The sequence below is a fragment of the Chrysoperla carnea genome, chromosome 2 (assembly GCF_905475395.1).
Source record: "Chrysoperla carnea chromosome 2, inChrCarn1.1, whole genome shotgun sequence".
Classification (NCBI taxonomy): domain Eukaryota; kingdom Metazoa; phylum Arthropoda; class Insecta; order Neuroptera; family Chrysopidae; genus Chrysoperla; species Chrysoperla carnea.
Window position 1 is genome coordinate 11,619,321 of NC_058338.1, and position 14,446 is coordinate 11,633,766.

Sequence of the window (14,446 nt, forward strand, 5' to 3'; positions counted from 1 at the left end):
TCATGTGACCTATTTTTAAAAAAGTAATCAAATCATTTTTATTTAAAAATCAATTAAAGCTCTTTAAAAGAAAAAGCTTGCGTAACTCAACATATTGAATAATAATAAAATATAATGATTTTCTACATCTGAAATTTAAAATAAATATTATAATAAACATGAGCTTTTTCTGACATCAATACTTTTCAATTTAAATATAGGTTATGTGTCGTCTAGTTGACGTACGTATCGTTCATTGTACTACATATTAAAATAAAACGAGTACAACAGTGAGGTTATGTAACAGCATAATAATAAACTGTAAGAAAACTGACAGTTGTTGAATACATTAAGAAAAAAGCACATTAGAAGCTTTTAATTAAACTGTACTAACCTAACCTAAATTATGTTAATGTTTTCTTATTTTGAGTAAGAATAAAATAGTCTAGGAATATTTATCTTCCCCCACCACTAAACTTTGAATTTGACATGAGCTTAACCCAAGCATGGCATTGACATAGATATACAATTTACGTAACATAACATGCTTTTAAACACATCATCATCTGATCATTAAAATAAAATCGTACAATACCTTGCTTACGAACGGGCATTTTTTTCTCCTGAATTGTTGTAGTAAATAAAGAGACGACACACGAAGAGAAAGCCACCACAAAATTTATAATTAAGACAAACACCGAATATAGAAACACCAACACAGATCAGAAAAACAAATCACATAACAAAATTTCTGTTAAATTTTCTCACAAAAATTATTGAACACACAAAATATTTAAACGAAAATAATAACAAACACGAAATGATTTAAAACAGTGGACCGTTGATACTAGCACACACTGTAATTGGAAAAATTCTGTAATTAGAAATTTGTGTTGAAACACGTTTTCGATCGAAGTTATTTTGTTATATTTGTTATGCAAATATTATGTATGGAACGAGCTCAATATGGCGTTTAGAACATATGTAGCCGCCGCGATTCCGTAAACGACTGACGTGATTGGTCGTTAGTAACGACTGACGTCACGTTCAAAGCTTTTTACTACGATACAGAAATAGATTCGCGTTTGATCGTGTCGACATCGTACGGCTAACGGCGCACACGTTAGACAGTGTACGTTCACTCTAGTGTTACAAAAACGTGCGTTTGTATGATATTATTATATTTTATAAGTTTAGCTATAGTACTGTGATTCTATTATTGTACCACAACAATACTCATTTTAACAGGTGCGTCATCTACAATTGAAGGGTTGTACTATGTAGTGTATTATACTACAATAATGTCTGTGACCCGTATTGATTTTTTTTTTCAAAATAGGGGATGAAATATGATTTGTTTTTGAAATCATGAGGGAGATTTTTTACTGTGATTTTTGTAGGTCAATATAAAAACTACTAGTAACTATTGTTGGTGTATATTATAAGTTCCACCTCTTTCGTTATTTTCATACTTACTTTTTTTGCTTATATTTAGATTTTATTTAATTTTTGAAAAAAAATTGTCGAGAAAGTAGAAAAAGCTTTAAATACTCAAATTTCGAATCATCATGGTTAGGTTAGGTTATGTTGGCTGTCCACGAAGGACACAGTTATAGAGCCCATTGTGATACCATATATGTGCTTTACCACCTTTTCGCTGATAATTTCATTTATCAACTCCTCAATTTCAGAGGCTGAGTGCACCTCCTTCATGCATATACCATGCACTACACCAGCCCATCACAGCTATTAATTAAATTAAATTTGTTGCGACGGCGGGAATCGAACCCGCTACCCTAAGCATACCGCGGACGGAATTGCTTACGCCTTAACCAACTAAGCTAATAGAGCGACTTGAATCATCATACATTGAAGAAATTTTTCAATCAAAATTTTCAATCATCATACACTTTATTCTATGAAACATTTTCTATTCTTGTTCTAAGAGGTTTTTTGGAAAAAAATTCAATGTACAAAAGTTATTAACGATCATTTTATATAAATGAATGAAAAATTGATAATTTGTATCAAAATATTTCCACAAATTACCAACTAATTTTTCCACTTTCGGGAAAACGGTATTTAAAAGTATCAGAAGAATTTTGAGAAAATCTATGCAATATAGTTTCTTTTTTATAACGATTTTTCTCCCCCGGGTGCAAAGAACTCATGTGTGGTAAGCGTGTTACTCCAGGGAGGTGTGGAAAGCAATGCTTAAAATAAAAGTATGTGTAGGAACAAAATAAATGATATTAATTTTTTTGGTATTAAGATATTTTATTTATAACTTTTCGTTTACGAATTTCATAAACATTAATTAAATTTGTAAAAGGGCATTCTATAAATATAAACAAAATCAATGAAATCATTATTGAACACACAAAATCACCTACAATTTTGTATACCTAAAACAAAGAAACAAAAAGAAAATAACTTTAGTAAAATTTTAACAAACAATATTCAATTACGAATACAAAGTTTCAAGTAAATTCAACCAAAAATATGGTGAAGGGGACGGGAAAAAGCATATTAGGTAAGTAGAAGCACTGATAGTTATTGTTTAAAATAGAGGAAAATAAATTTACCCCCGAAATAATTATTTATTTAAAAAAAAAACATGTGCTTTTGTTAAGTTGGCATATGCTTGAAACTCGAAAAATAATTTTTATCGATAAAAATAATTCAAACGTCAAATGTTGGGTGTGAAGGCGCACATCAAAGCCCCGACGATTACAAAACAACGCTTTAAAAAGTATGCAAATAAGAAAATTTTTTCCCCTGAAATTGTTAAGATAAATAAAATCGTAATTACAATCGGGGAATCTGCAAATTTGTTTATAGTTCATGGCTACTTTATATATGCTCTCTAAAAAGCGCCATATTCAATTTAATGGAAAGCCTATAACCAGCGGACGATTAAGACGCTTTCAACGATATGAGGGAACATATATACATACCGATCAATCACATAGCCCTCGCAGTCGCCGGTGTAAAAATAACCTAATACTTACCATCTGAATAAACCCAAAATATTCCGGTGTTTGGACTAAACTGTCGACAATAATTTGCCATTGAAAATGTACAATATACATACAATACGATAATTTACTTAAATGTCTCCAAACATTCAACGATAAAAATTGATTAATAATTCCTGTAAAAATAATAATTGCTGAATTTAAAAGTTTCAAATTTGAAAAAATTGCAAAAATATACCTTTAGGATATTGTAAACACCAGTAAATCAGTACACATAAACTACAAGCCCATATTGAACGATGAAATGTTAAAAACAAAGTATCATAATAAAAATTATAAACATAACTTTTTTGCGTCAAGTAATACATTCCATAAAGTATCAGAATTTGAGAAAATATGGCACATATCATTAGAATTTTTGTAATTAACTTAAAAATAAAAATTTTCGGTCAAATTAAATTTCCAGTTTCAAATGACCTATATTGATTTTCTTATTGTGTTAAGATAGTGAGTGCGATACAAACTTTCCTTTGCTTCTTTTGGGAATTGTTAAGTTAAAAGTTTTACATACGTTACATATACTCTCTGTATAACAAAAAATGAATGTGTTTATACCAAGTGTTATAGCTGTAACATTATATGTGAATATCACATGTAAGGCTATAATAATAACGCTTAGAATAGTGAACCAGTTGCCCGAATAATCCTCCAAGTTTTCCAAGATACTGTTTTTATAGAATGGAATAGTATTTCTCAAGAAAATGGGTCTAAGAAGTTTTAGTCAAAAAAACTAATTTTCATTTCAAAGCAAGAGGCTTTCTTAATTTGAAAGGTTACCATTGTCAATCCTCCAAAAGGCAAGTAAAAACCAACACAAAATTCCCTATTCCCAATACTACATCCATTTTATAATATCGATAATCTCTATATATGATATATGTGAAAGTAAGGATGTTTGTTTGTTTGTTTGTTGGTTACGCTTTCACGCAAAAACTATCGAATGGATTCGAATGAAACTGTACAGCAATACAGCTCATACATCAGAATAACACATGAGCTATAATTTATAAAGAAATATATTTTTTTAATTAAATTTATTCTGACATTTACTGCTCCATCTATGATCATCATTTTAAACCATAAATTAAAGATTTCTGTAAAAATTAAGTAAATAGTAAATATCAAACAATTCATGGCCTTTTCGAATATATTCAATGAATTATGACTATTGTACACTTAAAAAAATTGTGCAAATAAGTGAGATCAAGAGAGGTGGAGGCTATAAAGCGGTGGCTTTTACTTTTAAGCCCAGTGAAGCGGGCGAGTGTCAAGCTAGTCTGATATATATTATAATCGTGAAAGTTTGGATGGATGTTTGTTACTCAATAAGGCCAGAACGGCCGAGCGGATCTAGATGAAATTTGTCACAGAGATAGATTATAGTCTGGAATAGCATATTTATCCCGGTAAAATGTATGGTTCCTGTGGAATAAATTTGTTTTAATTTTTCATAGAGCAAAGGATTTCTCAAGAAGGCTTGATTAATTTACACAGTAAGGATAAAAACTCTCAAAATCTCGTTTAATCGCGGATGACACCACGGAACGTAGCTAGTAATTAATAAAAAAAGAACCAAGTATCACTTACTGTATTTAGTTGATAATTTTTATACGTGTAATAAAAATATCCAAGTGTGAATCCTATCAACCAAGTTGAACTCCTGCTGTGAGTTGGATAGTAAATTATATTATCACGTGACTGTATTTCTTCTGGTCTATGAAAAGAAAAAATTGACACAAATTAATTTTCTTACTACCCACCCTAATAAGAAAAATACAATGCTAATTTATTATTGACTACATCGGTGTCCCGCTGATTTTCCAGTGCGGAATTAATAAATTCAAGGTGGTTGTAAAGTAAAAATAACCATTTTTAATAAAAAATACTTTTTAAGAAACAAACTTTTATTGTACAAAAATTATTTTCTACTTTTCAATAAAATAAAAGCCGGCCCCTTAAAAAGTAAGTTTTATTAAAATTTTTAATTAAGAAATAAATAAAAAATGCAAAACTAAAGTAATAAAGGAAACACACAGCTGTATCGCTACGAAAAATCATCGAATTTCGAATCGCAATAGCTGATTTAAAAACTTGTACTTTCTAGTTTCGAACCCCCCGTAAAAAGCAACAAAGGGTGATAAAAATATTTGAACAATAGATTTCAAAACTAGAAAGTACAAGTTTTCTAAAGAGCATAATAAGATTTTTGATAACGCCCTTTGATCTAAAATTATGGCCAGATGAAAATACGCCTAAAATATGGAAAAATTCTATTTTTTGACAGGTTTAAAAACCAAAATTGAGAGAGTGATAAAGAATCGATATGAGTTTTCCTCAAAAGACGTATAAAAGAGTGATTAATTGATAAATACAATTTTTTGTATCATTTTCATTTTTACGGTATCAAAATAACTAAATAATAATTAAAACTCGACTATTTAAAATTATTTACATACGTGCCAATAAACATTCCAGCTGGAAACCGATGGGCAGAAATAATTGTAAATAATAGATAATGCAACGCAATAATGAAAATTCCAATTAAAATCAATAAAAATTTCTGTAATCGATTTTTCCAAAGTATATACAACATAATTGAACCAATTATATAAAGCTGGGTATCAACATTCAAGTACCAAGTTTGATGCAAACACTAAAAAATTTAAAAACAAGTGAAAATAAACAATTGAGTTAATTGCTGAAATATCCTGTATAGTCAACATTTGTTCTATCTTTCTTATTGTTCTATCCATGGTTTACAAGATAGGTCCCACGTACCCATGACCTTAATTGACCTATGTTGCTCATTTACGAACTCAAACTCAACTTTTTACTAAACAGTAAGATAAAAAAGTGAAGTTGCGAATATTACTTACCATATTTTGCTCGTTTAAATAATTTTGTATAAAAAATAGCGTGTGGAACAAATATTTTTCGCATGGTTTGATAATTTCTTCCATACCTTGTTTCCAATAAGGACCTGATCCAAAAAACTGAATGAAGCATATATGTAAACATGCCCAAAATATTATCACGGGAATTAATCTGAAAACGTAAAAATTTTCATATTAAAAAAGAAAAAGCTTCGAGATAAAATATAATACCTTATGTATCGACGTATATTTAAATACACTATAGAAAATTGCTCATTTTCTAATTTAATTAAACTATGATAGGCGAATAAAAATCCACTAATAACTAGAAAATTTTCAACGGCAATTTTTCCTGTCATTATAATTAAAGATGATGGTGTAAATAACCACTGAAAATCATTTTAAAAATATGCCTTTCTGCATGAAGATATTTGAGACAAAAGAAAGACTTCTACTAGCCTCATAAAAGAAAGTTTCATTTTCAATAAAACTATACCTAAAGTCTGTTTTTTTTAGTCCTTATACGTACATCTATAAAATTTTTCATATTTATGGTTGGATTCAAATATTGACGGTCCATACGATGATAAGCCAAAATCCATATTAAGCTGAAGCTTCGTAAACCGTAAAAACAAGTGATTTGATCCCTGTCATTTCCGTTTATAAACTGAGCGAAATTGTGTTGTAAAGAAAATGATAAAATATAAGAATTATCTGCAATAAAATTTAATCAACTTCATAAATATCGTTCAAATTTTTTCTAAATTGTTAAAAAAAGTACTAGTTTGCAAGAAAATATCTACTTAACATTCTAGCAAATAAATAGTTTTTTGGTTCAAGGTTTCCAAATGTCTACCAAATACTTCGCGTTCTGGCAGTTCTACCTGTGTCAACTTTTCGTGACTAAACATACATTAGTTCGAAAACGTCAGAAGTAAGTAAGATCAAGTAAGTTTTTTAATCTCGCTCAATACACATCGCGATATAGAGCTCGATATGCACAGAATTTGGAAAAAAAATTTCTGCTCCTCGTAGAGAAAACTTACTACCCTGACCTAACGTAATGAACAAAAGTTTGAACCCTTCCCCCTTTTGAATGATTCCTGCGTACAGGACTGATTCATATACTTAATTTCTTGAATTAAGTACTTGACATTTACTTCAACCGGATAAATTTTTTTTACAGTCCAAAGAAAATTAATAAAACCTTGGCATTTGAAGAGCATGTGATAAATCGAACAAATCACACATAAAGATACGATAGCAATAATTCCAAATCTGAAACAAGTGAAATTATCCAAAATTAAATGATGGATGAAGCTCAAAATATAGCCACACTTCAGAATTGGTTAATACATTGGATACGTTTGAGTGTATCTGTACCAAAAGAGACTGTTGCTGATAAATCAAGAACTTTCGCATTTTGCCAGAGAAAGATTATATTGGTATAAATGTGTCGCACTTTATTAACATTTAATCAAAAGCTGTGAGTGCCCATAAGGCGGTCCGTTTAGTTGGTAATTTTTATGTATCATTGGAAAATTGGTTGTATATGAATATCTGGCTACTGCATCATGGTTTGTTAATTTTTTCAATGACACATACTTGAATGTTAAACAAGTTGCCTATTCGACAGCACTATTCAGCAATACTTGAATGTTAAACAAGTTGCCTATACGACAGTACTTTGAACTGTTAATTCACTAAATGATAAATAGCCAATAGGAAAAGTAAATTATTTTGAATTGGTATAAATGTGTCGCACTTTATTAAAATTTACTCAAGAGGTGTGAGAGCCTAAAAGGCGATCCGTTTAGTTGGAAATTTTTATATATCATTGGAAAATTTGTTTTGTATGAATATCTGGCTACTGCACCATAATTTGTTAATTTTTTCAATGACACATACTTGAATGTTAAACAAGTTGCCTATTCGATGATTCTTTGATCTGTTAGTTCACTAAATGATGATAACAAATAGGAAAACTAAATTATTTTGAGTTTTAAAAAAAAACTTAAATTTTAACTATATGTAAAAATTAACATAAATCTCGCGGAGTCCATTATTTGTAATCTTTTCGTACCAGCTCATTTAAAACAAAATCATCAACTTACGCCATAACCAAATGATAGAAGCTCCACTCAATTGTATTCACTTTTCCCAAACAAGCGTTTTTATTTGCATAGATGGATAATCCAATTTTTAGTAACTGATCTTCTGTGCTTTGCAAAATATCCTCCACTTCACAGCTTTCAAAAATACAAATTGCGTACGAAAGTATAATTTCATCTTCGAAATCAAATTCCGTTTTATATACATTTTTTGTGCTTTCAAAAATGATTTGATGTGGTAAATGAATTTCAAATTGACAATATTTAGTTGGAATGTTTTCAACATTTAAGCATTGATCAAAATGGCCAAAAGTATCCAAGTTGTATGATAATATGCCAGATTGAAATTTGGATGAAGCATCATACACTAAAAGTAAACAAAAACAAAAGGGATTTCAAACAAATAAGAGTTTTTAAACAAGGTTTCAAATTCTATATCTTGGTCGCTAAACTATTTTTAACAAATCCAGCCTACCTTCAAAAGTACAAACAGACCTAATGAAGGAAAATTACAAATAAAACTTTCAGTTCATTTCCAACTTCTTTCGGTACTAAGTCTGAAGACTTGAGATAATAATTAATAACTTACTTTGTAATGCCCACTGATTTCTAGATAATAAAGCAGTTTCAAATAGTTGAATATATTTGAAACAAAATTGATGTTTTGTTGAATTATTAAAATTGTTTTTATAACTATGAAATAAATTTCTTATGTCTAAAATCTTACGAATCTTGTTTTCCAATAAAAAAAAATCACTTGTCACTGATTTATTAATTAACACTAACAATAAAAGTGTAATAAAGTATTGTTTTAAATCCATTTTATACTTAAACGAACGCAAATCTTGTCTCCATTATTATATACCATATCATATATAAACAAGCTAAGTTGATTTATATTTTAAACGGAAATTCAATTAATTATGTATATGTAATCAGTGCTTGATACTGTATACGTTTATATAAATTTAAGTATCCATCCATTCGTGTTTGAAACAAATTTAAAACCTTGATTAAATATCAAGAAGCTACAAATACACAATTACTTTTAAATCTAAATGGATCTATTTTAACTCTCCATTAAATTACCTTTCCTTTTAGAGCCTGCTCCAAACTTAACCGATTTTGAGGATCATTACCCATTTTTTAGTAGCTCCGGGTACGGAGCCCTAAATTTGCACTTGAAACATAGCTAAGAACACTCTCCATTAAATTACCTTTCAAACGAAAAAAAAATCAAGATAGATTAATTCGTTTAGGCGCTACGATGCCACAGAGAGACAGACAGATAGACAGACACACACACACAGCGGTCAAACTAACACCCCTTTTTTTTGGTTCGGGGGTTAAAATTGAATCAAAGTTCACTCTAATAACTTTGGGTGCGTAGTCATGGCAGGAACAATCAAATCCACTTCCAGCATACTATTTACGAGGTACCTTTTACATCTCTGTTCAGGACGCGACGAGATGTTTCCTATTTCAAACAATAAAATTAATTAAATTGTTGGAAAAATAAAAAAACTAATTATTATATTGAAAAAAAATTATTTATTTAACATAAACTTAATAATTACATCACAATCCTTTTAGTAAGTAATTTTTCTTAAAAACAAAACATTTGACTCCTTATTTAGAATAAATCAAAATTAAACAATAATTCTGCCGTATTCCAATAAAAGGGTGTACCTCTAAAAAGTTTTTTATTGAATATTAGACTCAATATCACTCAATGTATAATACAGAGTCTAAAATAGAAAAAAAAAACACTTTTTAGAGATATATCCTTTCAAAAAAGCACACGGTAGAATTTTGGGAAAATTCACATCTAAAAAAAAAACTTATATACTTATTTAAGGGAGTATTAATTAGTTCAATTCCAAATCATATATTGGAAAAATTGCAAAAATAATACTCCCCGAATTAATTTTGAGAAATATCATATTTAAAAAAAATGAACCCTTTGCGAATATTTAAGGGAGTACTAATTAGTTTCAATTCCAAACTCTATATTGGAAAAATTACAAAATTAATTCTCCCCGAGTTAATTTTGAGAAAAATCATAAAACAAAAAACCTGAACGCTTTGTCAATATTTTGAGAAAATTAATCACATAAAAAAAATCTATTCACTGATTTAGAACACCGAGATTTGTGTCCAATTACAGTTTTATTTCCAAACTTTACAATGGATAAATAAATCAAAAACTAAATTCATTTAATTTTGTAGTTAAAAAAGAAATCATTAAACGAAAATGAAAGTAAATTTTGTTAAATTTAGAAAATTTAATATTTGTTTTGAATTTGCCATTCGCATTAATTCGGAGATAATGAAGGTAGAAACTGTGACCTTAAAGTTCAATTCCAAATTTTATATTGGAAAAATCGAAAAACATTTCTCCTAATTTTTTCATGGTTTATAATCTAATTGATTATTAAGATATTTAACAAATATTAATTTTTGTAAAGGAAAATTAACGTTAATTTTGCCTAGAAAAATAAATATTTGTCTTGAGTTTGCCATTCGCATTAATTTGGAGAAAATGTAGATAAAAACTGTGACCTTAAAGTTCAATTCCAAATTTCATATTGGAAAAATCGAAAAACATTTTCTCCTAATTTTTTCATGGTTTATAATCTAATTGATTATTAAGATATTTTAACAAATATTAATTTTTGTAAAGAAAAATTTACGTTAATTTCTTTATTGTAATCCTTAGCGACTTTAATTACAAATGTCAATTAGTGAGAAAGATTAATGATCAATTGAATAAATGGAGATTTTCCAAATTTTCTTATTTATAACAGAAAAATTAATATTTGTTTTACTTTGTCATTCTCATCAGTTCGGATAAAATGTAGGTAAAAACTATGAGCTTAAAGTTCAATGCCAAACTTCATATTAGAAAACTCAAAAAACATTTCTCCTAATTTTTCTCATAGATTAAAATCTAATAGATTATTAAGATAATTTTTGATTATAATTCTCAGCAACTTATAAATGTCAATTAGTTTTAAAGATTAATCAATTAAACAAATTGAAAGGTCTCAAAATTCCTTAGCTATATAGTAAATCAACAAAAAACAGTACGAAAAAGAAAACACAAAATATGAAATTTTTAATATTTAGGAGCATTATTGTTGAGATCATTTCCACTGGTATTAATAAAATCTTGTAATGTGTAGGATGTATTCGGTGATTCACTGTGCTCGTTGGTAATGTATTCCTTGATGCATTCAGCAGGAGCGTCACAAAATGGGCATGACTTAAAATCCAATAAATATATCACCTAAATTACAAGATGTAATTAAATACCACAGTATAATTAAATATTTGTATGGGAAATATTGCAACCCTATTGAAACTAGATACAGGCGCTATTTGTTTTGTAAAACTATCTGAAGAAAAGTTATTTGATTCGGACATATAAAGGAAACCTAAAAATTAGATCTTGATAATTCAGGTCTCTTCAAAGTCAACTCAAAAGTCAACAAAAAAATACTATAGAGAATTCTCCAAACTCCGAAATAACTTTTAATATTAAATTAATTTTGATCACAAATTTGAAAAGTATGATCCAAATTTAGTAGGATTACATACTTGGTTTATCAAAATTGGATAAAATTTGGATGTGATAGAGCAAAATTAATTTTTGTGGATTCTAATGACGCCACATAGTTAAAAAATTTGATTTTTTTGATAACAAAGGCAAATTTTATCCGATCTTATTGTAATTTTTTTTGAAATCCACTAATTTTGGGTCATTCTTTTCAGCTGTGATGTCAGTTTTTCGCTAGGTATCAATTATTTGCTTAAATCCGGGACCAGGACGACACATTCTTGAAACCTATTAGAGCTAGGTTAATTTTGATCGCAAATTTGAAAAGTATGGCCCAAATTTAGTAGAATTACATACTAAAATTATCAAAATTGGATAAAATTTGGATGTGATAGAGCAAAATTAATTTTTTTTGGATTTTGATGACGTCATAAAGTTAAAAAATTTGATTTTTTTGATAACGCAGGCAAATTTGATCCGATCTTATTGGAATTTTTTTTGAAACCCACTAATTTTTGGTCATTCTTTTCAGCTGTGATGTCAGTTTTTCGCTAGCTATCACTTATTTGCTTCAATCCGGGTCCAGGACATCAAATTCTTAAAACCTATTAGAGCTAGGTTAATTTTGATCACAAATTTGAAAAGAATGACCCAAATTTAGTAGAATTACATACTAAGTTTATCAAAATTGGATAAAATTTGGATGTGATAGAGCAAAATTATTTTTTTGGATTTTGATGACGTCATAGAGTTAAAATATTTCATTTTTTTGATAACGCAGGCAAATTTGATCCGATCTTATTGAAATTTTTTTTGAAACCGACTAATTTCGGGTCATTCTTTTCAGCTGTGATGACAATTTTTCGCTATGTATCAATTATTTGCTTAAATCCGGGACCAGGACACCACATTCTTGAGGCTAGGTTAATTTTGATCACAAATTTGAAAAGTATGGCCCAAATTTAGTAGAATTACATACTAAAATTATCAAAATTGGATAAAATTTGGATGTGATACAGCAAAATTAATTTTTTTGGATTCTAATGACGTCATCAAGTTAAAAATTTGATTTTTTTGATAACACAGGCATATTTGATCCGATCTTATTGGAATTTTTTTTGAAACCCACTACTTTTGGGTCATTCTTTTCAGCTGTGATGTCAGTTTTTCGCTAGCTATCACTAATTTGCTTAATTCTGAGATCAGGATACCACATTCTTGAAACCTATTAGAGCTAGGTTAATTTTGATACAAAATTTGAAAAGTACGGGCCAAATTTAGTAGGATTACATGCTTGGTTTGTCAAAATTGGATAAAATTTGGATGTGATAGAGCAATATTAAATTTTTTAGATTTTAGAGAAAAACAAAAACGAGTCGCCTAAAATAGTTATGATTGAGGAGTCATTCCTCCACTGCCAATGTGTTCTGACAAACTATAATTGACCAAGATTGAAATCTTGGTAAAATTGATACAACTAGATCCCAGTCACTAAATAAAATTATTCAAAAATAATTACCGATTGATGATATTTGCATTGCCTGGCCACACGTCCTTTAGCTATAAATCCACATCCTGTACATTGAATGGTTCTTTCATTTCTATAGCAAATGCAACTGTTTGAATTTGTATCTACGTAAGGTAAGTAATTTTTATCGTTGTTTAAAGGAAAAAATCTCAATTTTCCTGTCGAACTCATTTTCTTGGCCATGTTGTGTTTCGTTTTCTTCGTTTTACAAATTTTATTTTTCTTAACGACGAACTTTTTCAACTGTTTTGTAAACTTGTTTGAACTCGCAACAATAAAAGTTAAATTTTTATAACGTTTTACCAACTTTTATTAAAAGTTACTAAATAGTTTTTTTATCTTTTATATTAACTGAATATAACCGGGATTTTTAAATTTCACTTTTTTTTTAAATAAAAACGGATACATAATGGTCCATTTTTATTCTTTTTTTTTCAGTTTTTTATAATTCAAATGATTTTAATTACTCTATTCTTTACTGGAAAATGTCTATTTAAAAAACAAACAGTTTTTCTTGATAAATTTCTTTTAAATTATAGCAATTACTTATTACTTTTCTACAATTTTTAGGAGAGAATTAAAACTTCTTAAAACCATAAAAATCCGTCAAATTGGAGATGGCTTATGCACAAAACCAGCTGTTTTACCTCAAAAATGCAAATTTTTGTACATATATCTCAGAACCCATATAGAGAATGTTTGGTAATTCAATAGCCACTCTGTAGAGGCTTAAACTAAAGCTCATTTGCAAATTTGACTAGTAAACAAGAGATCGAAAACGCACAACTCTCGAATTGAAACAACTTTTAAGTTTTTTTTCATATTTTTTTACAAAAACCGCTATCTAACAATTCTTGAAAAACAACTTCAGCTCATACATTTTCAAAAATTTTTTAAATATTAATCTAACTTAGTTTTCGAGATATAAGCGTTAAAAAAAGTGCGTAAAGCGCTTAAATCTCGAAATTGTTTGTAGGTAAGGCGAAAAGTGGTACGATCCAAAGATTATAATTAGAATAGTTTAAATAAAATATAAATTTCATTCGTTTTTAAATCAAATATCGGGCGCATGATAAAAGCTCACTTTTTATTCAATATGACTTTGTTCTATACACACACGAAAATGCCGGGTCCCATCCTTAAATGCTTTATTTTCCTACAATACATGTACTTAATCCATGAAAAAAAAAATATTGCTGTGGAATTAAAATTTAATAAAAAAAAACAAAAAATTTTTAAGCAATCAGCTTTATTTTATAAATTACAATAAAAAAATTATTCATTCCCGATATAAATAAAATTAGTTAATTAATTGTTTGCACTAAAATGTCGCCAATACAGTGACTTTATATTTAATA

At 28.5% G+C, this 14,446-nt stretch overlaps 3 protein-coding genes across 9 annotated transcripts in view; all 3 read right to left on the reverse strand.

Moving 5' to 3' along the window:
• Positions 1 to 731, reverse strand: part of LOC123294017 (disks large 1 tumor suppressor protein) — a 1,177,915-nt gene extending 1,177,184 nt beyond the window's left edge. For 2 of the 7 annotated variants that reach the window (XM_044875074.1, XM_044875072.1), the window contains exon 1: positions 575 to 731. In XM_044875074.1, the coding sequence (XP_044731009.1) occupies positions 575 to 593 (19 nt within the window). In that variant the 5' untranslated portion in view covers positions 594 to 731. The remainder of the gene's footprint in view (positions 1 to 574) is intronic. The other 5 variants (XM_044875076.1, XM_044875073.1, XM_044875075.1 and 2 more) reach the window with 5 other exon arrangements.
• A 3,684-nt stretch (positions 732 to 4,415) lies between these two features.
• Positions 4,416 to 6,249, reverse strand: LOC123291481. The gene is made up of 3 exons (XM_044871785.1): positions 6,122 to 6,249; positions 5,894 to 6,062; positions 4,416 to 4,439 (listed from the first exon to the last, which is right to left on the reverse strand). The coding sequence occupies exons 1-3, from the start codon at positions 6,247 to 6,249 to the stop codon at positions 4,416 to 4,418; spliced, it is 321 nt and encodes a 106-aa protein (XP_044727720.1).
• A 4,745-nt stretch (positions 6,250 to 10,994) lies between these two features.
• Positions 10,995 to 13,348, reverse strand: LOC123293793. The gene is made up of 2 exons (XM_044874705.1): positions 13,080 to 13,348; positions 10,995 to 11,290 (listed from the first exon to the last, which is right to left on the reverse strand). Exons 1-2 carry the CDS (start codon positions 13,269 to 13,271, stop codon positions 11,120 to 11,122), a joined length of 363 nt encoding a protein of 120 aa, XP_044730640.1. The 5' UTR covers positions 13,272 to 13,348; the 3' UTR covers positions 10,995 to 11,119.
• Positions 13,349 to 14,446: the final 1,098 nt, after the last annotated feature.